We start from the raw sequence: 27,542 nt of genomic DNA on the forward strand, positions 1-27,542 counted from the left end.
AGAGCTGTCCCAACAGTATCAGTAATGAGTTCTTTCTCAACCAAGCCCTTGCTTGGGAGGTAGCCTGAACTCCAGTATCCTCACAAACACCTGGCGAGGACCATGCAGATCCATTCAGGATGCAACCTTGAGCTCCCGTTCCCATGGCTTCCAGAATGCTTCCCTCTGCATTCTGGGAGAACTAAGGCTCTGAATTTGCTTCAGGGTCACCAAAGGACACTGGCTTTTTGCCTCTTGATTTTTCCCCTGTCCACTTTAGACAAATTTCCGTCAGGAATGTCTAGATCTGACCCCTGTTGGTCCCTGAGGCCTTCTCTAACCTCCAACAAAAAGGGCTGCTAGTAAAGCTTTTTCAGGATGGTAGACAGCCTGGGGGCATGCTAGTCAGAAGATTCACTTCTGATCTTTGGCTCATGAACTTGGAGAGGTTGAGAACTAGAATCTCTAAGCAGGAAGAGAGGCCCAGAGGAGTGAGCTGGTTGTGGGTTACGCTTTCCACCCATGGAACTCTGTACCTGAAGCAGACAGCAGCTGCTTCACAGTATTCACAAGCAGAACTCAAGATCCAGACCTCTGAATGAGGATGATGAAGGGTGTGCCACTGACAAGCACCAACAGTCACTTCTAGGAAGGCAGGTTCTCACACTAAAGAAGTGCGATTAGCCCAGAGTAAGGAGCACAGAGGGCGGGCTCGGAAGTGGACATCTTTCTAAGTGTGCAAGTGAAATCTGAACCAGAAGATGTAAGTGGTCTCTGCACAGCCACCCAGCTCAATCAAGAATGTCACACCAGCCACAGCATTTTCATAGCAGCCACTGAAGTCAGCATCAGGAAAGTGAATATGTAAAACAAATACCCTGAAAACCGTTAGAACCCAAATAGGCACCAGTTGAAACCTAAGGCCTGTAGAAGCCTCCACTAGTCTGCACACGGCAGGTGCCTCTGTCCAGACAGGACAAGCAAAGGCAAACAGTGACAGTCTTTGGCTGTGCTGGGCCAGGGACCACAGTCCTGCCATATGTCTAAACCTCTCTCCCCTCTTTTACTCACTTCTGAGCCCAGGAGGAGTTCAGATATACACATGGCTCCTGAACCCTGGACACTAAAAGGTGAGACAGGTCTGCTTTCCCAGGCAGAAAAAAATTCACCAAGGAAGGTAGGTCCTCCCAAGCCTGACCAGGTGTGGTCTTGTCAAGTGGACCCTATACATCCGATTACTCTGATAATAACGAATGCCTTCCTCTTTCCTGTTTATTACTGAAATCTTCTCTGTAGTGGATGCACTACGGCTTCCAAATAAATGCTGTAGATGCAAATGGCAAAGAAGAGCACTACACAGTTCAATGAGACTCATCTACCACCCACATTCTGAAGAGGATAAGCTGCAAGATGGGAAGGAATGGTCGACAGGCTGGGACAACAGCTGCCAGAGTACGCAGCCTCCTTCTGGCTCTCACACCTGGGGGATGCTGTTGGCCAGACGAAATGACATTTTCTTTGCTCTTTCATTCTCCTGAAAGAAAAATACATATTAAAATAGCCAAATGTTGGTTATGTCAAGATTGCAGTGCTGCAAAGTATTTTATTTTACCACAGGAATGCAGCAATAAAACTTACTGAAGCCACTAAACATTGTATGCTGAGTATGGTAAGCAACTGAGGATGGCTGGTCAATCCCTGGCACACAGGAGGCAGGCAAAACATTTCCGTGGAATTAAACAGCCCTGAATGGACATTTCTGGTCTGCACAGGTGGGACCAGCCCAAAGATCAGAGGAGCTCTCTCTGCTGCAAGCAATACCTCTCCTTCCTTACCTACACCAAGGGGCTAAGAAAGATCTCTTCCTTTCTCTCTCAAATCCAAGTAGAAACCAGGCACTGAGACCAGGTAATTCCCTTCTTAGGGGCATCACAATCACAGTGTAGTGTAACCAGCACCAAATTGGCTATTAGGACAACTGGTTTCTCAGCCCTGGTCTGCTGCTAAATGCTGGGTTACCCTGGGCAGGCAGGTACCTTTCTGAATTTCAAGTCTCATGAGTAACTGGCATTGATGAGCCCTGTACTGCCCTGCCTTCCTTACAGGCTAAGGGGCTGGAAGAAGGGGTTCACTATCACCACTGTCTTTTGTGCCACCTGAACAGCTTCACCTTAGGTTGCTGCTTGGGTGCCCTTCTGCTTGCCTGATCACCCACCCACCTGCTGCCACTATGGCAGTAACTCTTTACCATATGTCGTCGCCGCCTCTTGGGTTGGATGCCTTCCTGCACGTAGGGAGGCCATGGGAAGCCCTGGGGAGTGGAGCGTCCACTCTCACTAGACACCTCTTCGGAGTCTGAGTCCTCCTGCCTTGGCTGGGCAAACCGTTTCTCTGGGTAGATCTCCTTCAACCAGCCCTCAAAGAACACTTCCAGGCAGCGGCCAGCCTCTGCAACCTCTGAGTCAGGCTGATGGAGAAGGAGAGCAATGATATCCTAGCCCGTTTCTACTAGTCCATCTCTTCCAGATCCCTCAAGAGCTACACAGAGCACAAAACCTGGCAGGGTCTCCTGAGGCATCTGGAACTGGGCATTTTTTCCCCTAGAACTCAGGATAACTAGTTTGATAGTAGCTCTTAAGGCAGAAGTGACCCCAACAGGCAGCCACAGATGGCCGGTCACTAGTACCTCCCCTTTTTCCTGAGTCCATGCTGAGGCCTGAGTGTGGGAGAAAGCTTTTAAACACCCACCACAGCAGGTCCCTGGAATCTGCTCCCCCATCTTCATGGCAGCCCAGACCAAACCTAACCTCTTACCCCTACCCACCCATGACAGTCCTGTGGTTGGAGGAAATAGGAGAGAGGGAAAACAGATAAGACATACATAATTGAACTTAGCACAGTTCCAGAACATGAGGTGCACATCCGATACCACCTCCTCTGGGGTGGTATAGTGAGCCGGGTCCTTCTTTTGCAGCTTCCTCCGGATGATTGACAGGTCCATGGGCCTCTTGATAATCTGGTAATAATGCCGGGCCTTGCGGGAGGAGACACGAGCAAAAGGAGGCAAATGCGGGTGAGAGAAGAAATGGAGGTATGGATAAGAAGGAAGAAGAAATGGACAATGAGTTGAAATATAAGTAAAAAGAATAGGAGGAGGAATGATGAGAAGCATCAGGAAAAAAAGGATGGAGAAAGAAGACAAAGAGAAAGGGAAAAGGAGGAATGTGTCACTTGTCAAGTCAGATCTGATACAGCAGCAGTTGTGGTTGGGGAGGCTGGAATGGCCATGGCCCCACAGTCCCCTGGACTATCCACAAGCTACTACTGTCATTACTTCCAGTGGCCATGCTCTGAGCCCAGCCTGGGAACCACCATGCTCCTGCCCCGTGGTCTAGACCCTCTGAGCAGAAGAAACAGTAGCAGGCAGAAACAGCGCGGCCTTCCTTACCAGGGGGCTGACAGGTTCATGGAAGGGCAGGCTGAGGTTATTGCAGCACAAGGACAATACCAGCTTCTCACACTTCTGCAAAATCAGAATTGGCAACAGAGTCACTTTGTTCTGGCCTCACCTCAGTATGAACTAAAGATGCTGACCCTGATAACTCCCTGGCTCTGTCTCACAGGCTACCAGCTGCCATACTAAGGCAGAGCTCAGTCTCCCAAGCCAGAGGAAAACTGCCAGGAGAAGGAAAATCATCCAAACACCCCGGGCCAAGTTGTCAGGCACAGCACAAAGAAAGGTATCCAGAAAAGCCCCTCATCCCCTCTGAAGGCCTCAGACCCTGTAGGCAGAAGGGGGCTGCCAAGGGCAGGGAACCTTGTTTCCAAAGACCCCTCCCTACCTTCTGGTCATATGTGCTTAGGCCAGGAGATGCCCGCATTCCAGGCTGGTTATAGCGGGCGTTCTCACAGTCGTACTCCATCTCGGGCTGGGTCAGGCTGCGGCACAAGGTACACACCCACTCTCCCCTGCAGGGGCAGGTGAGGCCATCTTAGGCCTCCACACATTGCCCAGAGCATCCTTCCCTCTCCCTCTGCCCTAGGGCAGGCACTAGGACAATGACATGGGAAACTGAGTCCCTGGCCTTGCCATGTAAGGAATGGCTTCCTAGCCACAGGCTTAGAAAAAATTCAGTAACTCAGAATTTAGTGAATCTAGAAAAATAGGGGTTGAGGAGGCTGGGGTAGGAGTATAGGCACGAAATCCACATGCAGGAGGAAGGTGAGTAAAGAGGTAGAAGGGAAGTCAATCAAATGTCAAGCATCCACCTGTCTGTGTGCAGAAGACACCCAGGCCTATCAACTCACAGACCTGCAATTCAGGCAGGCCCAGAAGAGGGGAGTAAGCCCATCCTGGGAGCTCTGTGGGCCTGGCCTGGAATAATCATCCCTGGAAGGTAACCCTACTAGCCAGGTGATGGTCCTGGACTGGCATGACTCACCCTGGAAAGCTGAGCAAGGCTGGCACATGGCAGGACAGATGGAACACTTTGGGGCAGCGGTCACAGCACAGTAACTCTCCCCCATTGAGGCAAACAGCACAGAAGTCCTCATTCTCTATTGGGGCTGGGGGGCCCTTCTTGGCTCCTGGAGTTCGAGGAATGAGTCTGTGTTCTTCAGATGTGCCCTCCACTTCTGGTGGCCGCTGCCCAGCCAGAGAAGTGACAGTGACCTTTCTTCCCCCCAGACCTGGGGCCTGGGTGGCCTCAGACAGTCTGTCCTGGCTGACCTTGGGGAAGAAGTAAGTCTGGGGAGCCAGAGCACAGCACCAACAAGCTCTTGGGGGAGGTGAGGGAGGGACCGGCAGGCCCTGTGCACCTACTATGAGAGCCACTTATTCCAGGACCCCACACCAGCAAGCCCCATGAATGCTGGGACAACTCGCTCCTAATATGCATCTCGCAGGCACTTTGAAGCAGGGAACAATGTCTGGCAAAGCGGCAGCCCCATCAGAGACTCAGGAAAGGTCCCAGAGCCAGAATTCTGGCAGTAGCAGAAAGAATAAGCTCTTAGGCTGGGCCAGGGTTTAAGGCCAAGGCAGAGGAAAGTGGTACCTTAATGGACATGCTGGAGGACTCAGTGCCACACTCGATGATCAGCAGGAAGCTCCCATCCTGATCATTCTTCTGTGGCTTCAGCTTGAACACGGGCATCTCTCCCGAGGAGCCAGCACAGATCTTGAGTCGCTCTAGTCGCACATAGGGAATCTTAGGCTCGCTATTGAAGGCTCTGCAGCAAGACAGATATCCCGGGGTCTTGGGATCCTCCTCTGGCCCCAACCTCTAAGTCAGAAACATCCATGATCCCTGTGATGGTTAATACTGAGTGTCAACTTGATTGAATTGAAGGATACAAAGTATTGATCCTGGGTGTGTCTGTGAGGGTGTTGCCAAAGATTACATTTGAATCAGTGAGCTGGGGAAGACAGACCCACCCTTAATTGGGTGGGCACCATCTAATCAGCTGCCAGCAAATATAAAGCAGGCAGAAAAACATGAAAGGGAGATAGCTGGCCTGGCTTCCCAGTTATATCTTCCTCCTGTGCTGGACACTTCCTACCCTCAAACATTGAACTCAGTTCTTCAGTTTTGAGACTCAGACTAGCTTTCCTTGCTCCTCAAGCTTACAGACAGCCTATTGTGGGACCTTGTGATCATGTCAGTTAATATAAACTCCACTTCATATATATATATATATATATATATACACACACACACACACACACACACACACACACACACGCACATATATATACACACACACATATATACATGTATATATATACGTATATATATATGTGTATGTATATATACATATATATATGAACGGGAGTTTATATTAACTTACATGATCACAAGGTATATACACACACACATATATATATACACATATATACATATATGTGTATATATATGTGTGTGTATATATATATCTCCTACTAGTTCTTTTCCTCTAGAGAACACTGACTAATACAATCCCCAGCTGAATTGCTACTCTAGATCCTCTCAGACCTGGACTCTGAATGCGGACTCTATAGGTCCAGATTCTGCCCTGCTGCCCAGCTCTGCATGGCCAGGCCCTGTCAGCCACTGGGAAGCCCTTTGGTGTAGTCCTTCCTAGTCAAAGATGGGAGCTCCCTGATGTGCAAGAACTGCACCCAGAGTGCATGCCTCATGGTGCAGCAGCCAGGACATCCTCCCACGACCATCCCAGACATTCACTTGAAGATCAAGGGGTGGAAGAAGACAGTTGCAGACAAACTTCTTCCACTTGCAATTAAATCGTCAAGGTTGCTTCCTCCCTATGCCAACATCTCAGGACGTGAAGTCATGGGTGGGAGGGGAGATTAACCAGGAGTCTGTTACCTGATGCTCTGGTTCTCTTTTGCATCCAGCTCTAGGGTTCCTTGTTCAAAATTCTCACACTCTAAGGCAAAACACAAACAAATACCTGTGACACACATTTGTGACAACAAATCCTGTCATGCACACCTTCCACTTATATCTGTTATTCATACCTTTGGCCACACACCTGTCATACAGTTGTTATCTACACTATAGTCATTCATAGTGGTGACAAGTCTACCATGGATCTCCTTCTTGAAAGGAGAAAGGTCACCTTCTTTCAAAAAAGATGAACACAAATAACACTCAGAAGCTGCCTACAGGTGAGTGTTGGTTCAGGCACTAATGGGCAGTTTCTCACCTTCAACATGAGCTCAAAAATCACTTGTTCTCAGTACACTGTTATTGCCTCCTCTAAGGAGGCCTTTTGTCCAGCCTCTGCCCTCTCAGCTAAGTGCTGGGATTCCAGCACTGCTTGAGAATCCAGCTCACACTCCATGGACAAGGGGCTCCCAGGAAGTCCTCCCCTGAGTATGCAGTCTATGGAGATGGGCAGGAGGCAGTGGTGGGGCAAAAGGAGGAAGCTAGCATCCGGTCAGCACCAGGCATGGTTCTGCTGTACATGGGCAAGCAGGATCTAAAAAGTTTAATTTTACTGCATAAAACGCAGAGTTACATTATTGTGTTGTAATAAGAACCAATAATTTTTCAGCTAGTCTTTCAGTCAGTGTGAGGAAAAGGAGAAAAACTGTTTCTTTCATTTTCACTTTTTACATGTATAGGAAAGAGACTGAGCATTATAAATTAAACATGCATCATACATTGAACTGAAAAAGTCCCAAATGATCACTAGGGAGTCGCTTCTGACTTCCCAACTGGCCCTCACCTTCCACAGAAGAACAAACAGCCTAGCCTGGTTGGAGAAGGGGCATGGGAAGCCGAGAAGCAAATCAGAACCAATCTCCAATGGTCCAAATTCCCTTCACTATGAGGCACAACACAAATCCACATTACTGTCAGGTACCAGGAAAATCCTTGCTACTCAGAGTAAGTTATCAAATTATTTCACTATAGTTACTTGTCCCAGTAGCCTATGAAGTAGGTACGATTAGCCCCATTTAGAGAGAAAGAAATCAGTTAAAGGTTAGGTTTCTTATCCAGGATTAGAGGGAGAGAAAACTGGTTTCCTAACTTCCATCTGTCAGACTCCAAAGTCAGACATGCTCTTTTCCCTATAACATGTTGCCAAGGCTAGCCCTCCTGGGCTGTGTTCTGTTTCCCCCTATGAATAATGCAGATCCCCAGGACTTTTTTTGCATGGAGAGTGTTACAAACAGAATAAATCTTGGCCATGCCTAGATCAGCCATGGCCACAGTGAGGGAAGCAGAACAGGTGTCACTAAGACAGTTTCAGAGGAGAGAAGTAAATTCGGCCTCAGAGAGATGCGCTGCTTCCCCAGCTTAGAGCTTGTCTGCTGGCTTCTATCTCACCTGGAAGTGCTGAGTCCATCTGCTCAAGTCTGTGGCCAACACGAAGGGCAGGCTGCTTGAGTCTCACCTTTTACGTTCTGGCACTGCTGCAGAGCTGGAGATGTGCTGACCACTGGTGCCAGTGGAGGTTTCTTCACAGAGAGGTTAATTGGCTCCTCCAGTTCTGAGGGGATGACCAAGTCCTTGTGAGCATCCAGACCAGGGGCTATGGGACCTTGTCCCAGTGAGTCAGTGAAGCGAGTGGAATCCTCACTTTCCATCTTTCAAAAGTGAAATGTCAACAAGAATCAAAGAACTCAGACACAGTTGCCATTGGTGGTCAAAGGACTGTTAAGCTAAGGTTAGAACAAGGGTCTTAGTGGCCAACCTTTTGCCCATTGTTGAGCAAAGGAAGTTTGAATGGCATCTCCCTGGGACTTACCTTACACAGAGCATTCCCCAGGGAGGGCTCAGCCCCATCTCCAGGGCACAGGCTCCCTGAAGTTCGGCCAGAACTAGAGTTGGACCCGGTTTCTGGCTGCATGTCAGACACTGAAGGGATGCTCTGCAGAGGACAAGTTGCCAGACTTGGCACAGCCTGGGTGTGACCAGACACTAGGCTGGGCCCAGCCTGAGAGTGATCACTTGCCAGGCTTGCCATAGCCTGGGGGGAGTCACTCAGCAAGTTGGGCATGGATTGGAATGTGCTACGCACAAGGCTGGGCACAGTCTGTAGGTGACTGGTTGTCAGGCTGGGCATGGCCTGGTTTTGAACACTTGTCAGGCTGGACACTGTTTTGGGGGGAGCACTCAGCAGGCTTGGTACTGCTTTGGAAGCGCCAGCTGTCAGGCTGCTCGCACTCTGGATCTGTGGCTCTAGGGTCCTCTCCAACCTGGTAGATGACAATTCCATCTCCAGAGTGTTGGAAAACCCCATGATGCTCACCGAGGTGGAGTGCTGCGGGAAGAGAGACAAGGGTAGAGTCAGGCTGCTAGCTGGGAATGGAGGGAGGGAGAGGGGAGACCCAACCCACAAGAGCTCCCATGCTCCAATTCCACTCTGGCTTCAGAGTCTGGTAGCTGCCAGGAACTTAGGCAGTGCATGAAGCCCTGTTCCTCTTCCCAACACTAAGGAGGCTGCTAAGCTATGACACAGAGAGACAGGCACAGGCAGAGGACCGTGTGTGTGTGTGTGTGTGTGTGTGTGTGTGTGTGTGTGTGTGTGTGTGTGTGTGTGTGTGTGTGTGTCAGCAAGAGTGAGAAAGAGAATTTACTGCCTGACCTGAGGCATGGATACACACACACACACACACACAGAGAGAGAGAGACAGAGAGAGTGAGAGAGAGAGAGAGAGAGAGAATCAGCTACATCCTTCACCCCAGTCCTGTACCTAACCAAAGGGTCAGGCTGTGGGACTGTCCTCTAATTTCAAACTCCCCTCTGACTATATTGCCAGTGGCTCCTCTTCCCTTCAAGGGGTGCTATACAATAGTTTCTGCTATACAAAAGTAGCAGGGGGTTGAGAAGGCTCAGACTTCTATCTGCCTCAAACCTGCCTTGAGAGAATGCCATCAGAAAGTTCCAATCAGTGCTGGGGAACCTGGGTCAACTCCAGGGCCTTCTTATGAGCTTGTTCAAATCAACTCCAAGCACCACCAGCATTTGACGTAGGCTTTAACCAAGATATCTGAAGGTCTTTTCTGGCCCTAGTATACCTGCTAAAGATATTCCAAACCAAAGGCAGAGAACTTCAAAGCAGCTAAATCTTAATATCACCTAGTCTGTACAATCATTGGATGAGGCAGTAATGTTCCAACTCCAAAATTATTTTCTTACATTTAACTACTTGGTGACCTAAGGAGGAGATGTAAGAGGCTGATAAAAGAAGTGGAACACAGATTTATGTACTGAATCCACTCCGCTGTTCAGATTGAAGAGGCAGATTTAGGAAAAGGGAGGGAGACTGACTCTAAATGTATAAAGAATGTATATATGTATCAGGAATGTAGAAGTTTCATATTCCTGCCCTTTAAAAAAAAGACTAAATATACAACAATTTGACATCTTTTGAAAAACAAAGGGATAACAGGATTAGACATATCTATCTAAGTTTCCAAAATCAGTGTCTTGAACCTGTCATTTCTTTCCCCATTCAAATTTTCACAGGAAAATAAATACTTCAAATATCTTCTCAAGTTTCAATATAAAGTCAGTAAAGCTATTTTGCCATGAGGACTGTCCTCATCTCAGTGAAAGTCACTCCAAGACATCCAGTTCTGCAAGTCAGATCCTATGAGGGAGGCATCAGTGAAGCATCCCTCCTGCCACACCCAAACTAATACCAAGCCCCATCAATTCTACCCCTTACATATCTCTCAGATATACCCACCAATTCTTCCCTTTATTGATGGTGCCCTAGCCTAACCTACTTTCACATCTCCTTGGACAACAGTAGTAGCCTCCTCAATGGAGAAATATTTTCAAAACACAGACTGATCACATCATTTCTTTTCATAAAACCCCGCAGTGCACTCCATTCTTCTTAGAATAACTGCAAAAATCCTTAACAAGACTCCCGAGGCCCTGATGACCTGTCCTCTGTCCTTCTGTCCTCCTTTGTAGCTATAGCACATTCAATAACCCTCTCCTCATTCTCAGAACTCCAGCCATTTTTTTCAGTTCTTGCAACATACCAAGCTCTCCTTCCATCCACTACCCTCACCCCCTTCAGATGGACTGCTTTCTCTGCATAGAGGATTCTCCTTTTCCTGCCCAGTTCCACTTATCCTTCAGAACCCAGCTCAACGGACATTTTTTGCCACAAAGTCTTTCATTCTCTAGTCCAGACCAGGTTCCTGCTTTCATCCTCTCAGATGCCTGATACTTGTACTTTCAGCCTCATACCACAATCCATGATATCATTTGATTAATGTCTGTTTCCCCTACTAAATTGTAAACTCCATTAGAGTACGGATTTTTATCTATTTTGCTTACTCACTGTATTCCTAGACCCAAGAGCAGTGTCTGGATGAATAAATGAATTAACGAGCTATTTGAAATTTCGAAACAACACTAATACAGGACTGTTTATTCTACAAATCTTTAGCTAAATGAACAGCAGCTTACTTAGGTCTACTGACAACTTTGGCTATGAGTCTCTCTAAACTAATGATTTTTTATACAGCTAAAGTTTATTGAGAATTTATTATATGCAAGGCAATGTGCTAAATGTTTTACATATATTACTTTATTTAATCCTCACAATAACCATTAAAGGGTTGTTAGAAAGTTAAAAGAAAAAGTCTATGTGAACATTTAGAACAATACCTGGCATACTATCGATGCTCAATAAACCCCAGTTGTTTCTACTGCTGCTGCTATTATTTTTATTGTATTATTGTTGCTGCATACCTACTTTTACACTTGATGAGGCTCAGAAGGGCATCTTAAGTTTTTTCTTGTTATTGTAAAACATAATTTTGTAGATTTCCATTTTTCTTTATTGTGTGTGAACTATATATAGAAATACAATTAATTTTTGAATATCGACTTTGTATAGTCCTTGCTAAAGTCATTCTGAGATTTTCTTTTTCTTTTCTTTTTTTTTTTTTTTTTTTGAGATAGAGTCTCACTCTGTCGCCCAGGCTGGAATGCAGTGGCACGATCTCTGCTCACTACAACCTCCACCTCCTGGGTTCAGGCAATTCTTCTGCCTCAGCCTTCTGAGTAGCTGGGACTACAGGGGCAAGACACCACACCTGGCTAATTTTTTTTGTACTTTTAGTAGAGACGGGGTTTCACCATATTGCCCAGGCCAGTCTCGAACTCCTGACCTGGTGATCCACCCACCTCAGCCTCCCAAAGTGCTGGGATTACAGGCGTAAGCCACCGCACCCAACCCATTCTGGGATTTTCTTTTGGATTTTCTGTGCACACAAATCACATCCATCCATGTATAGTAAGTTTTTGTTTTGTTTTTCCAGACAAGGTCTTGCTCTGTTACCCTGGCTGCAGTGCAGTAGCACAACCACAGCTTACTGCAGCCTTGACCTCCCAAGCTCAAGCAAGCAATCCTCCCACCTCAGCCTTTGGAGTAGCTGGGACTACAGGTGCATATCCTCACACCTGGCTATTTTTTTTTTTAATTTTTGTAGAGACAGGGTCTTGCTATGTTGCCCAGGCTGGTCTTGAACTCCAGGGCTCAAGCCATCCTCCCACCTTAGCTTCCCAAAGTGCTGGGATTACAGGCATGAACCACCATGCACATCCTGAATGGTAAATCTACTTTCTTTTTAAATTTACATTTGTTTTTCTTGCCTTACTCCACCGGCTAAGACTTCCAGTACAAGGTTGACTAGAAGTAGTGATAGCAGCCATCCTAGTCTCATTCCTGATCTCAGAAGATCTTTGCAATATTTCATCACTAAGTAGATTTGATGTAGGTTTTTTGTAGATTTAGAATCCATATCATGGTCAGGCATGGTGGCTCACACCTGTAATCCCAGAACTATGTGAGACTAAGGCAGGCAGATAGCTTGAGCCCAAGAGTTCAAGACCAGCCTAGGCAACATGGTGAAACCCTGTCTCCACAAATAATAGAAAAATTAGCCAGGCATGGTGGCATGGGCCTGCGGTCCCAGATTATTAGGAGGCTAAGGTGGGAGGGTTGCTCGAGCCCCAGAAGTTGAGGCAACAGTGAGCCAAGATTGTGCCACTACATTTCAGTCTGGGCAAAAGAGCAAGACTCTGTCTCAAAAAAAAAAAAAAAAGAATCCACATCTTTGGTACCAAAGCTACAACATAATTTTGACTTGTCCCCTTCTATACCTCTCTGGGCTTACTCCCCTTCACTATCTCTCACATTCTTTTCTATTTCTTTTCCTTCCCTCTCTTCCCTTCTCTCCCCCTCTCTCTCTTATGAGCTCTTTCTCTCTCTTCCTCTCCTGCTTTCTTTTTATCATTTCTTTCTCCTCTTTCCCCACCTCTTTCCCTTATTATTTAACTGCCTTAGTAAAGCTTATATTTTCTATTCTGAATTTTAAACACAGATGAGTTAAATATCTTTTGTTCATCTCTCCAAAGAAAAGTATGCTTTTTATATTTTCCTTAGTAGTTTAATAGTGTCCAATTTTTTAAAAATCTTCAATTTCCTCTACAGTCTAAGGGCCAAGAAAAGAAAGGCTGAAGAAAAGCAAGGTGGAAAGAATATTCAAACCAAATTGGGAAAACTAGGAATGGAGCCCAGCTTAAGAGACCAAGGCCAAAAAGAAAATGGCTATCTCAAACATGCCCAGGACTGCATCCCTTAATGTCTCCTTGTTGTCCTGGTTATGTACTACCATAGGGTTATAATATTCTATATTTCCTTATCTATAAATAACAATACCCAGTGACTATTTCATTTTGTTTTCAATATATGACAGTCTAGTCCTTTGCACTAGATTCTTTCCCCTTTCCCCCTATTTGACATGTATATTTAGTGCAGTTCTGGTGTTCATTTCATCTACCCATGCTGAACATTGAGAATTATACAGATGTCTCTTTTTAGTGAGAAACTTGCTACCAAGCAGTAAGAGCACTAAAATCCACATGAGACTACCTAAATAATAATGGTCAGATGCCATATGTCACAAGATATGCACAAGATAAAATTCCCAAGGACAAAGCTTCCCAGATTAGGGGTAGAGATCACATTTGTAGGATATCATCTCTCCTGTCCTAATTACTTATTGCATATGTGAGTTAACTTAATGATAGGGGAGAGCAAGACATGCAGACTGAGCTGTGGAAAAATTGCGGAAACTCCGTCACAGTTTATTTTGAGGTGAACCTGATGAACCTGGTCCCATAATGCCTAGAAGACAATATGAGTCAGAAATACATCCCAAGATATTGCAAACTTGACTGATTTCTTTCCTTTCCACAACCACAGCCAATCCCAAGGAGGCCAGTGCTATTAGGAGAGGGGGTGAAGCTCTGGTAGTCGTAACAAGAACCTGGGAAACTTCCATGGGGGCTGTGAGAAAGCCAGCCCAACCCCATTTTTACAGGCTCTATAGACACAATGGCATTTCTGAAACCTATATATGCTATGTGTTATTTTTATACTTCATTGGCTCTCTAAAGGATTATAAAATATTAAAAGATACTTATTTCATGTACAAAAAGGAAAAGAAGAGCTGAGAGCTTCCATTCGAGTCTGTTGCCAGTGCTACAAGATGGGTAGGGCAAGGGTAGGGCCAACTTTCAGAGAAAGGAAAGCAGACTGAGTCTCCAGGGTCTGGGAGGAGGGGAAGCGCTTCTTGAGAGCATGATGGGATTGAAGAACAGCTTGAGAACGTGGCCAGGTGGTCTGACACTTGGTGCCTCCCATGTAGAAGGCAGCTTACCTGTCAATGGAGATGATACCACCTGCCCTCTAGACCCCAGAATTGTTCAGAGGTCAAATGACAGGAGGTAAAGGTATATTTCTAGCTACAGAAAGTCTGTGGAGGATTATCACTGAGGTTTCTAGGCTGTCAACTATGTAACTGACACCTTGACTTCATCTTCACATACAAAACCTCCAGATTTCATGAAGGAAAGGGTTTGTTTTGGGATTCACAACTGAAATTAAACTATTTTCTAGTTCAGAGAGGAAGAGTCAAAATGCCAAAACACATTCACTATAATAATCTGTTCAGGTCATCTTTGGATGAAGGGAGACAACCCTGAGGCTACAGAGCCCCCTCTTAACCTCCCTTAACTAGCATCTCCTCTCACTCCTCATCTCCCTTCCCCCAAACTGTGTTCCTATCCCCGTCCCTCTCCTCTTCTTGCCTCTTAGCTATTTGTCTCCTTATCTTTGTCTGCCACCTGTCTGACTTACCTGAAATTACCTCACCTATTTATTTAATAGATTCAATTAACCTATTTAACCTACCTGTCTTTACCACCTGACTTGACAACTTGCCTGACCTACAACCTCCCTGAATTATCTGACTTTCAGCCTCTGCTACTAGTCACCTATGTGACCCTGTAGCTGTCTAACATGACTTCTGCTTGATCTGTGCTCTGTTACCTGATGCCTTCTCTCTCTCTCCTCACCCTTACCATTCAGATGCGTTTCTAGAGTCCAGTGTGTTAACATTTTTATTCTAATGATCGCCACATGGTATTGTCAAAGTTCAGAGAAAACATTGCTCTTTCATTTCAACAGGAAGGGAAATTGAGACACAGAGTGATTACCCAGATTTCCCAAGCTCATATAGGTCCAAGACTAGGAATCTTGGCCCCGTCTTGAAAACCAGCTGGCCGGTCTTGATTCTGTGCCAGTAGTTAGAAAGCTAGTACCCTAGTAAGCAGTGATTAAGAAATCAATAAACAGACACTTAGTGCACATGCCCTGAATTTAATGTGAATTTCAGGTTCTTACATAAAGATAATATTGCTGGGTATAAAGTAGTGCAGATAGGGTGGTGTTCCACATAAATTAATTTTCCATTTATCTGAAACATACCTCTTTCAATAACAAAATGCAATTGGCTTAAAAACATTATTTCAAATGGGAGTACTTATAAAACACTTTACACACTCTTCTGTCTTATTGAACAGAGCATTAAGGAGCCTAAGGAGACCATTTCTTAGTGGTATCAAGGAATTTTGATGAACAAGTAAGTAATTCAGTGATGCTTTTGGGAACTTCTAAGAACGTAGGGCTTAGCTGGTTCTTTCAGAGAATGATCTCATACCATGGCACTTTTCCAGGTGATGTTTCTTGTCTTCTCCTTTTTTAGCTGCCTTTATGGAAATCTTGACTCCCTGCTTCTACTGTCCTTACTACTATCATGAAGTTAAACTAAAATTTTCCCAAGAAAACCATATATTTAAGCTCGCTAGATCAAGGACACTGGCTAGGTACCCACATGTGAGTTTATGATCTCCTACAGAACACAATGCATTGGTTTTGTGATGGGCTGTTTTTGTTGCTGCTCCAAAGCTTTGCCTGGACACTTCTGGTTTCAGGTTTTTGTTCTAGTGGTTAAAGTCATCAGAAACTGACCATTGTGTAAATATGCAATAGAAAAAGAGGCCAAAGATTTGGGAGTTGTACCTTGGAAACACACTGAAGGCCTTCACTCTAGCTAAGGAAACAAGAGAGAGGAAAACAGATTTATGAATTAAATCCTCAAAATACGTGAATATGCCAGGTGCAACACCTGAGGTCAGGAGTTCAAGACCAGCCTGACCAACATGGTGAAACCCTGTCTCTACTAAAAATACAAAAATTAGCCAGGTGCAGTGGCTCATGCCTATAATCCCAGCACTCTGGGAGTCTGAGGCGGGCAGATCACAAGGTCAAGAGATCAAGAACATCCTGACCAACATGGTGAAACCCCCTTCTACTAAAAATACAAAAATTAGCTGGGTGTGGTGGCACACACCTGTAGTCCCAGCTACTTGGGAGACTGAGGCAGGAGAATGGCTTAAGCCTGGGAAGCAGAGGTTGCAGTGAGCTGAGATTGCACCATTGCACTCCAGCCTGGCAACAGAGCAAGACTCTGTCTCAAAAAAACAAAAAAAGTGAATGCTTCAACAGCTTCAAGACTAAGTGGACTGGTTTAACAGTAGCAGATCTTTAAACAACAGAATCAGATGGCTGAGGAAGGGGCAAACCTTTATAGTAAGTAGTTTCACATGTTTTTTTGTTTGTTTGTTTTTGAGACAGAGCCTTGCTCTGTCGCCCAGGCTGGAGTGCACTTGGGCAATTTCAGCTCACTGTAAACTCTGCCTCCTGGGTTCAAGTGATTCTCCTACCTCAGCCTCCCAAATAGCTGGGATTACAGGTGCTCACCACCATGCCCAGCTAATTTTTGTATTTTTAGTAGAGATGGGGTTTCACCATGTTGGCCAGGCTGCTGGTCTTGAACTCCTGACCTCAAGTGATCGACCTGCCTCAGCCCCCCAAAGTGCTGGGATTACAGGTATAAGCCACAGCCCCTGCCCCTCACATGTTGATTTTTAATGGCAAAGTTCTTGCTCTTGCTGACAATGAATGTTTCTTAACAGAAAGTTCTTGTACTATTTAAAGCTGTCACTATCAATGTAACTATGCAAATATATGATAACTTAGTAAAGTCAAATGGGAAAAGGTTCATGGGCGGTGAAGAGAGAAGAAGTGAAGAGTGCCCTGTACCCTGATAATCCAAGGAGGACAGAGAAGCAAAGAGGATCCCAGAGTCTGAGGCTGAAGAAAGGGGAAAGGAGTAAATGGATTCTACTAAGTCGGAAGTGAAAGCCAGATGAGTGGAATCCTCAAACCCCAAGGCTGGAAGACTCAGGAGAATTTGGTCAGAGGTATTTTGCCCAGGCCAGTGTAAGAAACTGACTTAAAACATTATTTTGAACGGGAGTACTTCTAAAACACTTGACACACTATTCTGTCTTATTAAACAGATAGGAGCAAGAACTTGATTTCTCATGGGCCAGGAGACCTAGACAAAGATCTTAGGCTTGGATGGTGAATGAAATCAGGATAGAAGTAAGGAGACAGGCTTCTTAGAGTATGCTAAGTTCAGGAGCCAGACTTGGGGAGTGTTTGGCCTGACTCCCCAGTAGAGAGAGTGTACAATTCTGCAGACGCTGACCAGGACGCAGGCTGTGCCTTAAGAAAACTTCACCAGGCTCCAGGAACACGTGAGCGAATACTGCTGCCAGGGCTAAGCGATTGTTCCTGAGGTTGAGTATCCACAATCTGATCCATAGCAGTAGCTTTGGAGACTATGGAGGCAGGATGCCTGGTATTTTCTCACAGTTACCAGAGTTTAATGAGTTTAAACAAGTCATCGTCCAGCTCTGGGTTTTAATTTCCTCCTACACAGGTTAATGTAAATCTCACTGAGTTTTTATAAGACTCAAATTAAGAGATCGGATACTGAAATGCTTTGATAATGGTATAAATATTATCTGCCTAAGTCATTATCTTTTACTTCTCTGTATCACTCTTAATAATCTAGATCACAGGAATGCCTACCGCTTCTGTATCATTTACTGGAAATACATCTCAGACTCCTAAGCCATAAGCAGCGTGCTGGTGGCTTTGAAGTCCTCTCTTGAAGATCTGGGGCTATGTTATGAGCAGCAGAAGAAAAGTCCCTCTTGAAGGTGAACTGGGACCCAGATACGGCTTTCTGTGACACCTACAGCTTTGACTCCATGAGAGCTTTTTATTTTTTTGAGATAGTCTTGCTCTGTTACCCAAGCTAGAGTGCAGTAGCGCGATCTCGGCTCACTGCAACTTCTGCCTCCCAGGCTCAACCAATTCTCATGCCTTGACCTCCTGAGTAGCTGGGACCACAGACACGCACCACCATGCCTGGCTATTTTTCTTGTGTTTTTTGTAGAGACTGGGTTTCACCATGTTGTCCAGGCTGGTCTTGGGCTGTTCAACTCAAACAATCAGCCTGTCTCAGCCTCCCAAAATGCTGGGATTACAGGTGTGAGGCACCGTGCCTGGCCAGCTCCTTTAAGGAAATGCTTGTGTGTATTTTTCAGCAGTTGACTCGTTCAGAAGCGTGAAATGAAGCCATCAAAATGTCTCCCAGTTTCACTTGAGATGTAAGGGTTGTTGTTGTAGGGTTGTAGCCATGGTCTTTCTTTCAGAGTGGCTGGACCAAGATTAGGAAGCTTAGGCAACAGCGGGTGCCAGACAAATGTCGAAATGCATCCAAAAGGGGTTGCAGAGCTTAAGCCACTAGAAAACTCTTTCTAAAACTTTCACATCTCATTTTCAGCAGCAATCTGAAGACCAGACTAGCACCAGCTCCAAGGTACTTGTGCACAGATGCTCTGTTTCACCAAAAGTCCTCTTATGGTGATATACAGTCAGTGTAGAACTCATAGAAAGGTGCCTGGTGCCACAGATTCTTCTGGTCTGTGACTTTCAGATAGATTCTTCTGACTTTCCTGGCACTCACAAGCCAGCCAGGCTGGGAGTGGGCTGGAGGCCAAAACACCTTTACTGGATAAAGACAACTGATACCAAACTAGTCTGGGTCCTAAGACCTCTCCCCAGCAAGGCCTCAGGCTACTTCGAGGGTTACGAAGACAGGAAAATACAGCAGGTGAGAGGCCAAATGGAATCCTATTTCTCCCACTGCGGTGCAGAAAGAGAAGCAATTTAACCTAGTCATTGAACACAGAGCTGTCAAGGACCTGTGGTCTGGTCCTAACATTGCCCAATGGGTTGGCTGCATAACTCTTAGGTGGGTCACTTAACCTCTCTGTGTCTCAGTTTTCACATCTTTCAAAGGGGAATAAGAAAGAGACTTCCTCATAGCATTGCTAGGATAAAGAGATAAAAATGAAATAATCCACATAAAAACCTATGAAAAAATTAGAATGATACTATACAAAGTATTATCAAAATGTTGTTGGCTATCCTTGAGCTTCATGCCCTCTACCCTGCCCAATCTCAGCTCCAAGGCAACAAATTCCCTCAAATACAAAGCCCTTTTCCTTATTACAGTAGTTTTGTGTACAACCAGTGGCTCTCACTGTCAGGGTTGATCTCTTTCTGCTGACCCAAAGGTTCCTCTGAACCAGGATGACAAACTTGAGGATCCTTTTTCTGGGAGTTCAAGCCATGAAAAGCCTATGAAACACCTGAAGAATGCCAGGCCATCTGACCCTCCAAACCGCCACAGGAACCCCTTTTAATAAGGGGCAGGACAAGCTCAAAATGAGAAGTTAGAGTTCCTAGGACCTTTGCTAACCCCATTGCCAACTTGCAGTCACACAAGAGGGCAGCACCCCTTGCTGCTGAGAGAACCCTGTGGGCCATTCACACAGGCATCATTGACTCCATGCATGTGGCTCAGCTCCTTTCCTCTGCTCTGTATATAGGAACAGAACTTAACCTCATCAAATGAGAAGCAGCATTTTCTGCATGGCTTCCACTACAACTGAGCACTGGCAATGAAACCACCTTTGCAAAAATTATATCAGTGAGAAAATTGTGACAGTGAAAAAGATCTGATCTAACCTACCCACCCCAACCCTTGCCTTTCCCTTAATCATTCTTGGGCCTACTGTAGATTGGTCTTTTGAGATATCTTTTCAAGTTCTGAGCATGTCTGACATCCATGGCTTTACCCAGACCCATCAATCCCACTCCTGTGGCCCACCCAGAAGCAACTTAGCTGAAGTGGACAGCTTTCACCCATAATTTCCTCTCCATCCCAACCAATCAGCAGCAAGCACCCATTTCTAGCCACCCCTTCCCCAAACTGCCTTTTAAAAATCCCAGCCTCACATCAACTAAACTCTTTCTCTACTGCAGTGCCACAGTCTTCAGTTGTGCAGCAGGCAGGAAGAACCTGTTGGGCGGGTCACAGCAATTCTCATGCTTGCTTCTGAACTACTGACATCTAGAGCTAGCTGCCTTCAGGTTATCTTCTAATGTGTCCTCCACAAAAGAACATCAATAATTCAAAACTTAACTTCTTCCCCTAAATATGCCCTTTTTCCCATGCTCCTATCCCAGTGGGTCAAGACAAATCCACTGGGATGGGAACATGGGGAAATACCTGGGTGATAAGCCAAAGGGCTTTCTTTGCCTTACCTATCATCAATCAGACACTAAGACTAGGACTACTATGATCTGATATCTCTTGAAATATTTGCTTCCTCTTTATTCCCACTGCTATTGATTTCATTCAGCCTGCTGTTCCTCCTCTGTACTATTCTGGTCTCCCTTACTACAGCTAAAGTGATCTTTCCAATTTAATTCAAACCATGTTCCCCCTTTCTGAAAGTCCTTTATTTATTCCTCACAGCCCCCAGGACTGAATCCCAACCCTAAAGTATAATTTACAAGGCTTATAACCCCTCTGGTTTCAATCCATCTCATTCCCCAGTGCATCTCGTGATCCTATCAAGTCAAATTACAAATTATCTGAAGCCCCCCTAATTGCCCCAGGCTTTCTCTCACTCCTGAAGCTTCCTAGTTGCCATTCCTTTTGACTCTTTGTTCTATCCCTCTACCCTTTACTAGCCCAACTTCTCTTCTTTGAAATGTCAGCTTAAAATAATGTCCTCTAAGAAATCTTCTGTCAACAGCCCCCTCTCCCAGAGCTTGGTGCTCCACTGGGGTGTACCACAATGACAATCACAGCACTTTACCACAATTTATTATTGTTGCTTAACTGTTTCTTTTACCAGCCAGTAATCTCCACCATGGGACTATCTTATTCACCAAGGTATGCCTGGCACCTAGCAGAATATGCGGCACATACTTGGAGATTAATGTATATATAAATACATACATACATATATAAATAAAAACATATATGTGTATGTGTGTGTGTATATATATATATGTATATATGTATATTATATATATAAAACATTCAATGAATAAACAAATGGATGAATGGTTAGGTGGCTGGCCCAAATACAAGAAGTTAAACATCTAAGAGCCACAAAGGGCCAATCTACAGTACCTCAAGGGCCTCTACACCAAGCCATTTTCAACAGGGTAGGACAGGAACAGACAAAAAGCCTCGAATCACTAGCAATTTCCAAGTTGACATTTCATTTTTGCCATTCCTTCTTTTTTCTAAACTCTTCTCAAATATTATTGAGACTGACTGATTTAAGACATGCACTGCAATGGTACAGTTAGGCAAACTTGGTGAGGGGCAGGTACACTAAGCAACCAGCATAGCTGGGCTGCAGGGCCAGAGGGATGCAACAGGGCCAAGGCTACAGGCAGGGAGGGTTCAGAATATCTGACAGAGCTTCAAGTCCAGGGCTGGGTGGAGGCACTGGAGGGCTGAGGGCAGCAGGCCACAGAAGGCAATTGGGTAAGTGGAACAGGGCCAAGGGGCACTAGGAAAAATGGGTGGAGGACATGGCACAGCACTAAGGCTCCGGCTAAAAGTATGACAGGAGTTGGGGGTGAAGGGGCAGCAGTGAGAATAGACAGTTGAGGATTTGTAGGATTCTGGGTTATGTCCAGGGTAAGCGAGCACTTTCAGCAAGCTGTAGGTGGGTGGACAGAAAGGTCTCCAAGAGCTCATCTTCAAGAGATCTCAGTGTCTCAGCTGCTCATCTACCTCTGCAGAACATCGCTGCAGACCACTCACCCAACAAATTTCACTGAATCAAATCTTAAGGTCGACCAACTCTGGGTTCTTGTGGCCACATAAAATATTTTCCCCATCTTCATTGCAGAGGGAAGTTCAAGCTTTGGATTCTAACTGATCTCAGTTTAAAAACCTCAGCTCTCTCTTCTACTAGCTGTAGGGCCCTGGACTTCAGTTTCTTTAGCTATACTATAGGGGATGCTCACTTCCACAACTGTTGGAGGTGAGGTGAGTTAATGCTCGTGAAGCAGCATACACGGTTCCAAGCACAGAGTGCGTGTTTAATAAATTGGCCTTCTTTCCCTTCCCCCTTCCACTCTGCATGAAGCCCAGTAGGCCCCATTGTACGTGTGTGGGGGAGTGGAAATGGGTGATGAGGAAGATCTATGTTGTTGACTCACTAGGAGAGAAGGCATGAATCAGAGCTGTGTAGCATCCAGGGATGGAACAGGGACACTCCTCCCCCAACCCTATCCTCCTCCAGGTGCCCGGGGCCTTGGCCAGCAGTGGGTTCCATGTGGTCAGGGAAAACAGGCTCCTTTAGTACCTTTCTCACCACATTTGGAGAGGAGTTCTGGATGGTGCTGTCCACTGGGGGGACACTGAGAGGGGCTTCTTCCCCAGACACCTGGGGCAAGGCAGCAGCAGTATTCTTGTCAAGAGGGAGAGCCGATTTTGAGACCTCGGATGCTGGAGGCTCATCTGTAGCCTGGAGAAGAAAATAAGAATTTGGGTGGGTTTTACTGCAGAGAGTGTAGCAGCAGCAGTGGCAGCAAAGGCTAGAACCCACCCTGCCCTGCCCATCATTACCACCTACATACTGTGGACTGCTTATTTTCCAAAAACAAAAATACTCTTATCCCAACTTTTCCAAAGACTGCATGCTAGTGCAAAAGTCTTAGGATAGAATTTTGAGCTAATTTTGTGATGTTCACTTTAGCAATCATAACCTACTTTTGACTTACATTTCAGCTTGTGGCCCTCTATGAACCCTAGACCCTTCTCTGCCATCACACGGATTATTCTATATCTCCTCAAAAGACTGGGCCTCAGGGGAAGACACTGAAGCATGATCTGAAGTTGCCAGTACTGAAGCATAAATGTGAAGCCTTATATTCTATAATAAAGTAAAAATCTGTAAAGTTGCTTTGAAGATAAAAATGTGATTACAGATTTAAAGGGGATACCACCATGGAAAAAGTGAGACAAGGGTAGAGAGAAGAGGATAGAACAGATGTTCTGGGGGTAAAAAAGAAAATCAAGAGCTAAGAATGAAGATGTGAAAGGCAGCAAAGATCCCAGGGGTACAAACTGCACCTCTTCAACTGTCTTTTGACTGAGAAAAAGAGGAGCAGCATCCAATATCCTCCTACAGAGAGAAGAAGACTTCTTCTGTGGCATTACAGAAATGTCAGCAGACCTGGATCTGTCTTAGCTCTACCTGTCAATGTTGTATGATATGTAGACAGACTGCTAGCCTCCTCTAACTCCGATTTATACACCTATAAAGCACAGATGGTAATGCCTACCAAACAACATTGTTGATAGGATAAATGATATGGTGCATATAAAAAATACCCAGCTTGGCCGGGCGCGGTGGCTCAAGCCTGTAATCCCAGCACTTTGGGAGGCCGAGGCGGGTGGATCACGAGGTCAAGAGATCGAGACCATCCTGGCCAACATGGAGAAACCCTGTCTCTACTAAAAATACAAAAAGTTAGTCGGGCGTAGTGGTGGAGAATCACTTGAGCTCAGGAGGCGGAGGCTGTAGTGAGCTGAGATCGCGCCATTGCACTCCAGCCTGGGCAACATGAGCGAAACTCTGTCTCAAAAACAAGCAAACAAACAAACAAACATTCCCAGCTTAGTAGAGGTAAAAAAGTTTAAGTCTATACCTGTGCAGTATTATAAAAGTGCTGCCTTCCAGCATCTAACATGGATCCTCACTCTACTCCTTAAGCTCTGCCCTTCCCCCTGTCTGGGATTCCTAAGGTCCGGCAAGGGATCTAGGGATATGACAAGATAAGAGACAGCCTCCCTTCTGCTCTGGCACTGGCAGGAGTTCAGCATGGCTCAGAAGGTACCATCGGTGGGCAGGGTCCCTACTGTCATCCAGGAAGATGGCAAAGCCAAGCTACTCTGGAGAGAACTGAGCGTAGATCTAAGTTGGGACTGGGTACTATGCTCTCTGGAGCTTTTCAGAGATGGGAGGTTGGGCCCAGGGTAGTTTTGAAATGTGAGGGTTGAGCTCGAGGCTGCTCTAAGGTGAAGTAACTGTATTCCTGTATACCGCCCTGTTTCCAGGGAGGCTGTGTTCCCTGAATGATCCTAGGATGGGCAGAGTATCCATGCCAAGTCACCCTGACGCTTACCTGCAGGGTCTCCTCCTGGCTCTGGGACTGGACAGGCGCTGGCTGCCTCACAATGTAGTTGATCTGCCCCACAATGGTTTGCTGCAGATGCTGAGGAGATTTGGTCTGACTCAGTTGCAGGCTGGGCTGTTGAGCCTGGAGAAGAAGCTCCAAGTCCTTCTGCATTTCCTCCAGCTCAAACTTGTGATGCATTATGTCCACGTTCTGAGAACAGGCAGGCCCAGGAGGGCTCTCATGCTGACTAGAAGCCAGATGCTGGGATGGAGGTGGAGGTGGGGGTGGCTGCTGTTGGGGAGGTAGGGGAGGTGTTGGAGGTGGCAGCTGCTGCTGTGGCTGCTGCTGAATGTGACTGAGCTTCAGCTTCTGGTGGTGGCCAAACTGGAGTTGGATAGTGGGTGTCTGTAAGGTGGGGTGGGCATGGGCTCCTTGCTGAACATCCTGTGGGGGGACAATACACACAGGCTGGGAAGTCAGCTGCTGCCCCAGCCGCTGGGGCATGCTCTCCTGCTCCATAGGGGGCTGGGTTTCCAGCCAGGGCTGCAGCAGCTTTGGTGGATGAGGGCTGCAGGCCAGCTCTTTCTCCCTGGGCAGCAGGGCAGAGCACTGCAGAGACCCCAGCTGCTGGGGCACCATCTCAGAGGGCTGCCTAAAGCTGTGGGCTGGGTGCATGCTGGGTGGGGGGACCTGGCCTTTGAGGGAAGGTGAGACTGGGGAGCAGTGGGAGCAGCACACAGATGAGGAGCACACTGCTGGAGACTGGAACTTGTGTGGAGGGTGGCTAAGAGCCTCTTGCTGAGCCACTGGAGACTGGTGGCTTTGATAAAAGGGTGATGGCCCCTGTAAGCCTCCATAAGCAGGAGCATCTGCCCGGGGCAGTTGTCCGCCTTCAGTAGTTATGCGGCCTGGAAATGCAGAATAGAGAGTTTTTCAAAAGTTTTTCAAGTTGCTCCCACTTTGCTACTTCCTGCTCCTGGGACAAAAAGACCTGATTCAACAATCCTGTACCAGGCACAGAGATTAAGAAATTCAAGCCCTGATCTCCTAGACTCAGTCTAGAATACTGCCAGTAATAGCACCTGTATGGAGCTGCTTTGGGGGAACAGAATTTTTGAAAAATTAGCTCAGCTTTCACCAGATGCTCTGTCCTGACTCTGTTTCTGTCCCACTAGGAAAACCATAAGCTCTCTCAAACAGCACCCACTCATTTTTTTTAACAGAATGACCCAATCAGAGTCTGACAAAAAGAATCAACTTTAGGGTGGGGAAGGAATATGCTGGAAAGTAGCAAAGGGTAGACAGTGATGTCTGGGACCAATGAACAAGTCCCCGGATACTTGTGTGTGGGGAACCAGAACAAGGTATGGGGAACTGTGTGTTGAGTAAGTAGGATGGAAGAGAGTAGGGAAGCTCTAATACCAGGTGATACGGTTTGGATCTGCATCCCCATTCAAATCTCATGTTGAATTGTAATCCCCAGTGTTGGAGGTGGCTCCTGGTAGGAGGTCACTGGATCACGGGGACAGATCCCTCATGAATGGTTTAGCACCATCCCTTCGGTGCTATTCTTGTGACAGAGTTCTCATGAGATCTGATTGTTTAGAAGTGTGTAACACCTCCGCCCTTGCTCTGTTTCTTGCTGCTGTCCATGTGATGCGCATCTTCACCTCCTGCCATGACTATAAGTTTCCTGAGGCCCCCCCAGAAGCTGAGCAGATTCCAGCATCATGCTTGCTTTACAGCCTGCAGAATCATGAGCCAATTAAACCTCTTTTCTTTATAAATTACCCAGTCTTAGGTGTTTCTTCACAGTAATGTGAGAACAGACTAATACACCAGGTCAGTGCCAGGTACTGGCACTGCCCCATGAGGTCTCTAGGTCCCTTGTGCATGAGTGGATCTATGGCTAACTCAGTCTAATGAGTTAGCTTCTTCAGTCTAATGAGTTAGCTACTTCATCTCATTATTTTGATGAGGCTTGCTTACAGGAAGTCTGAGTTCCTTAAAGAAAGTGTGTTTTATTCACCTTTCGTTCTTTAGTGCTTAGCATGGGGCCTAAACAAGAGTAGGTGGCTATCAAAGGTCTGCTGAGTTAAATCAAAGGAAAGAGGGAAGCGGAAAATAAACCTACATATCATTTGTCACTTTGCCAACTTCAACAAACTTTCAGTAAGATTAACAGCCTCAAATGAAGGCAGCAGCTGGCCATCAGTTTAACAAACTCGTTAGTCTGTCAACACAGGCACAACTTCAAGCTGTCTACATTCTGCCTAAAGACTGAATGCCAACAAATGATTGCAGCACGGAAGTAAAATGCACAAGGCCATGAATTATCTGCTTACATCTCAACTCAAAAGGATATGTCTGTGTAACACACCCACATGCACACACAGTCTCACTGTTGCAGAGATACCCCTGCTTGTGCCCACACATGTGTACTTTTGTGTGACCACAGAGACACACATTCATCTGTACTGCCACACAGCATTCTGGAGAGCAAGGTGACTGTCTTGTCTCCCCCTCAGCAACAAAACCAAGGTAACAGGACATTTATACAGAATGGTAAACTCAGATTTCAACTGGTCCTGATATAAAGCCCTATATTGCCATTGTTATTTAAATTCCTCAACCGCTCCACCTCCCTTTAAAAAAAAAAAAAAAAAAAGGTTTGCTTAATGATTTCATGACCACTGGCAGTCTTAGGGAGTGCTTTCTCTTCCGCACCAAGAGTAAGTAAAGTAAGTAAGCAATTAGGGCAAAGCCCACAGGGTGGGTGGGCCTGGGTGGGTGGGCACAAGCTCACCAAGAGAAGCTAGCTGCTTGGTCCAGAAGTTAGGCTCCCAGGTGAATCTGATACTCCAAGGGGAGCCAGGATCTGTGTTACAACTTGTCTCCAGCAATCGCTGCATCTGAAACACAATCTTACAACAGCACCAAAGGTCATTTATTTAGGCATCTCGCACCTAAATGACAACTCCCCTTCCCTTACTCTTTGGGCAGGCTGAAAGGCTCAAAGTCATGGCCCTTTAACCTCTTGTTATCCTCCATATTCTCATTCTCGTGCACCTTGGCACCTGCTCATCCTCCCAGCTGATCCCTTTTCTCTTATCAAGGCTTCTGCAATGCCTACATTCTTATCCTTTTCAGGCCTCAAGTGATTTGTCATTCTCCTTCACAACCTTGACTGGCAGCTCCATTTATTATTCTACCATCACCTCAATTTAAAAGCCTAGTGGGGGCAGACATTTTCTGA

At 46.0% G+C, this 27,542-nt stretch overlaps 1 protein-coding gene across 4 annotated transcripts in view; it reads right to left on the reverse strand.

Annotated features, from left to right (window-relative positions):
- Positions 1-1,235: 1,235 nt before the first annotated feature.
- Positions 1,236-27,542, reverse strand: part of TRIM66 (tripartite motif containing 66) — a 42,700-nt gene continuing 16,393 nt past the window's right edge. For 3 of the 4 annotated variants that reach the window (XM_032240674.1, XM_032240673.1, XM_032240675.1), the window contains 13 exons: positions 27,093-27,210; positions 24,293-25,194; positions 22,468-22,629; positions 8,236-8,751; positions 7,882-8,074; positions 6,345-6,405; positions 5,034-5,208; positions 4,422-4,708; positions 3,822-3,948; positions 3,428-3,502; positions 2,861-3,013; positions 2,228-2,446; positions 1,236-1,513 (listed from right to left, as the gene is read on the reverse strand). In XM_032240674.1, the coding sequence (XP_032096565.1) occupies positions 1,454-1,513; positions 2,228-2,446; positions 2,861-3,013; positions 3,428-3,502; positions 3,822-3,948; positions 4,422-4,708; positions 5,034-5,208; positions 6,345-6,405; positions 7,882-8,074; positions 8,236-8,751; positions 22,468-22,629; positions 24,293-25,194; positions 27,093-27,210 (3,048 nt within the window). In that variant the 3' untranslated portion in view covers positions 1,236-1,453. The remainder of the gene's footprint in view (positions 1,514-2,227; positions 2,447-2,860; positions 3,014-3,427; positions 3,503-3,821; positions 3,949-4,421; positions 4,709-5,033; positions 5,209-6,344; positions 6,406-7,881; positions 8,075-8,235; positions 8,752-22,467; positions 22,630-24,292; positions 25,195-27,092; positions 27,211-27,542) is intronic. The other variant, XM_032240676.1, reaches the window with a different exon arrangement.

The sequence above is a fragment of the Sapajus apella genome, unplaced genomic scaffold, assembly GCF_009761245.1.
Source record: "Sapajus apella isolate SASKATOON/1434 unplaced genomic scaffold, GSC_monkey_1.0 scaffold47, whole genome shotgun sequence".
NCBI lineage: Eukaryota > Metazoa > Chordata > Mammalia > Primates > Cebidae > Sapajus > Sapajus apella.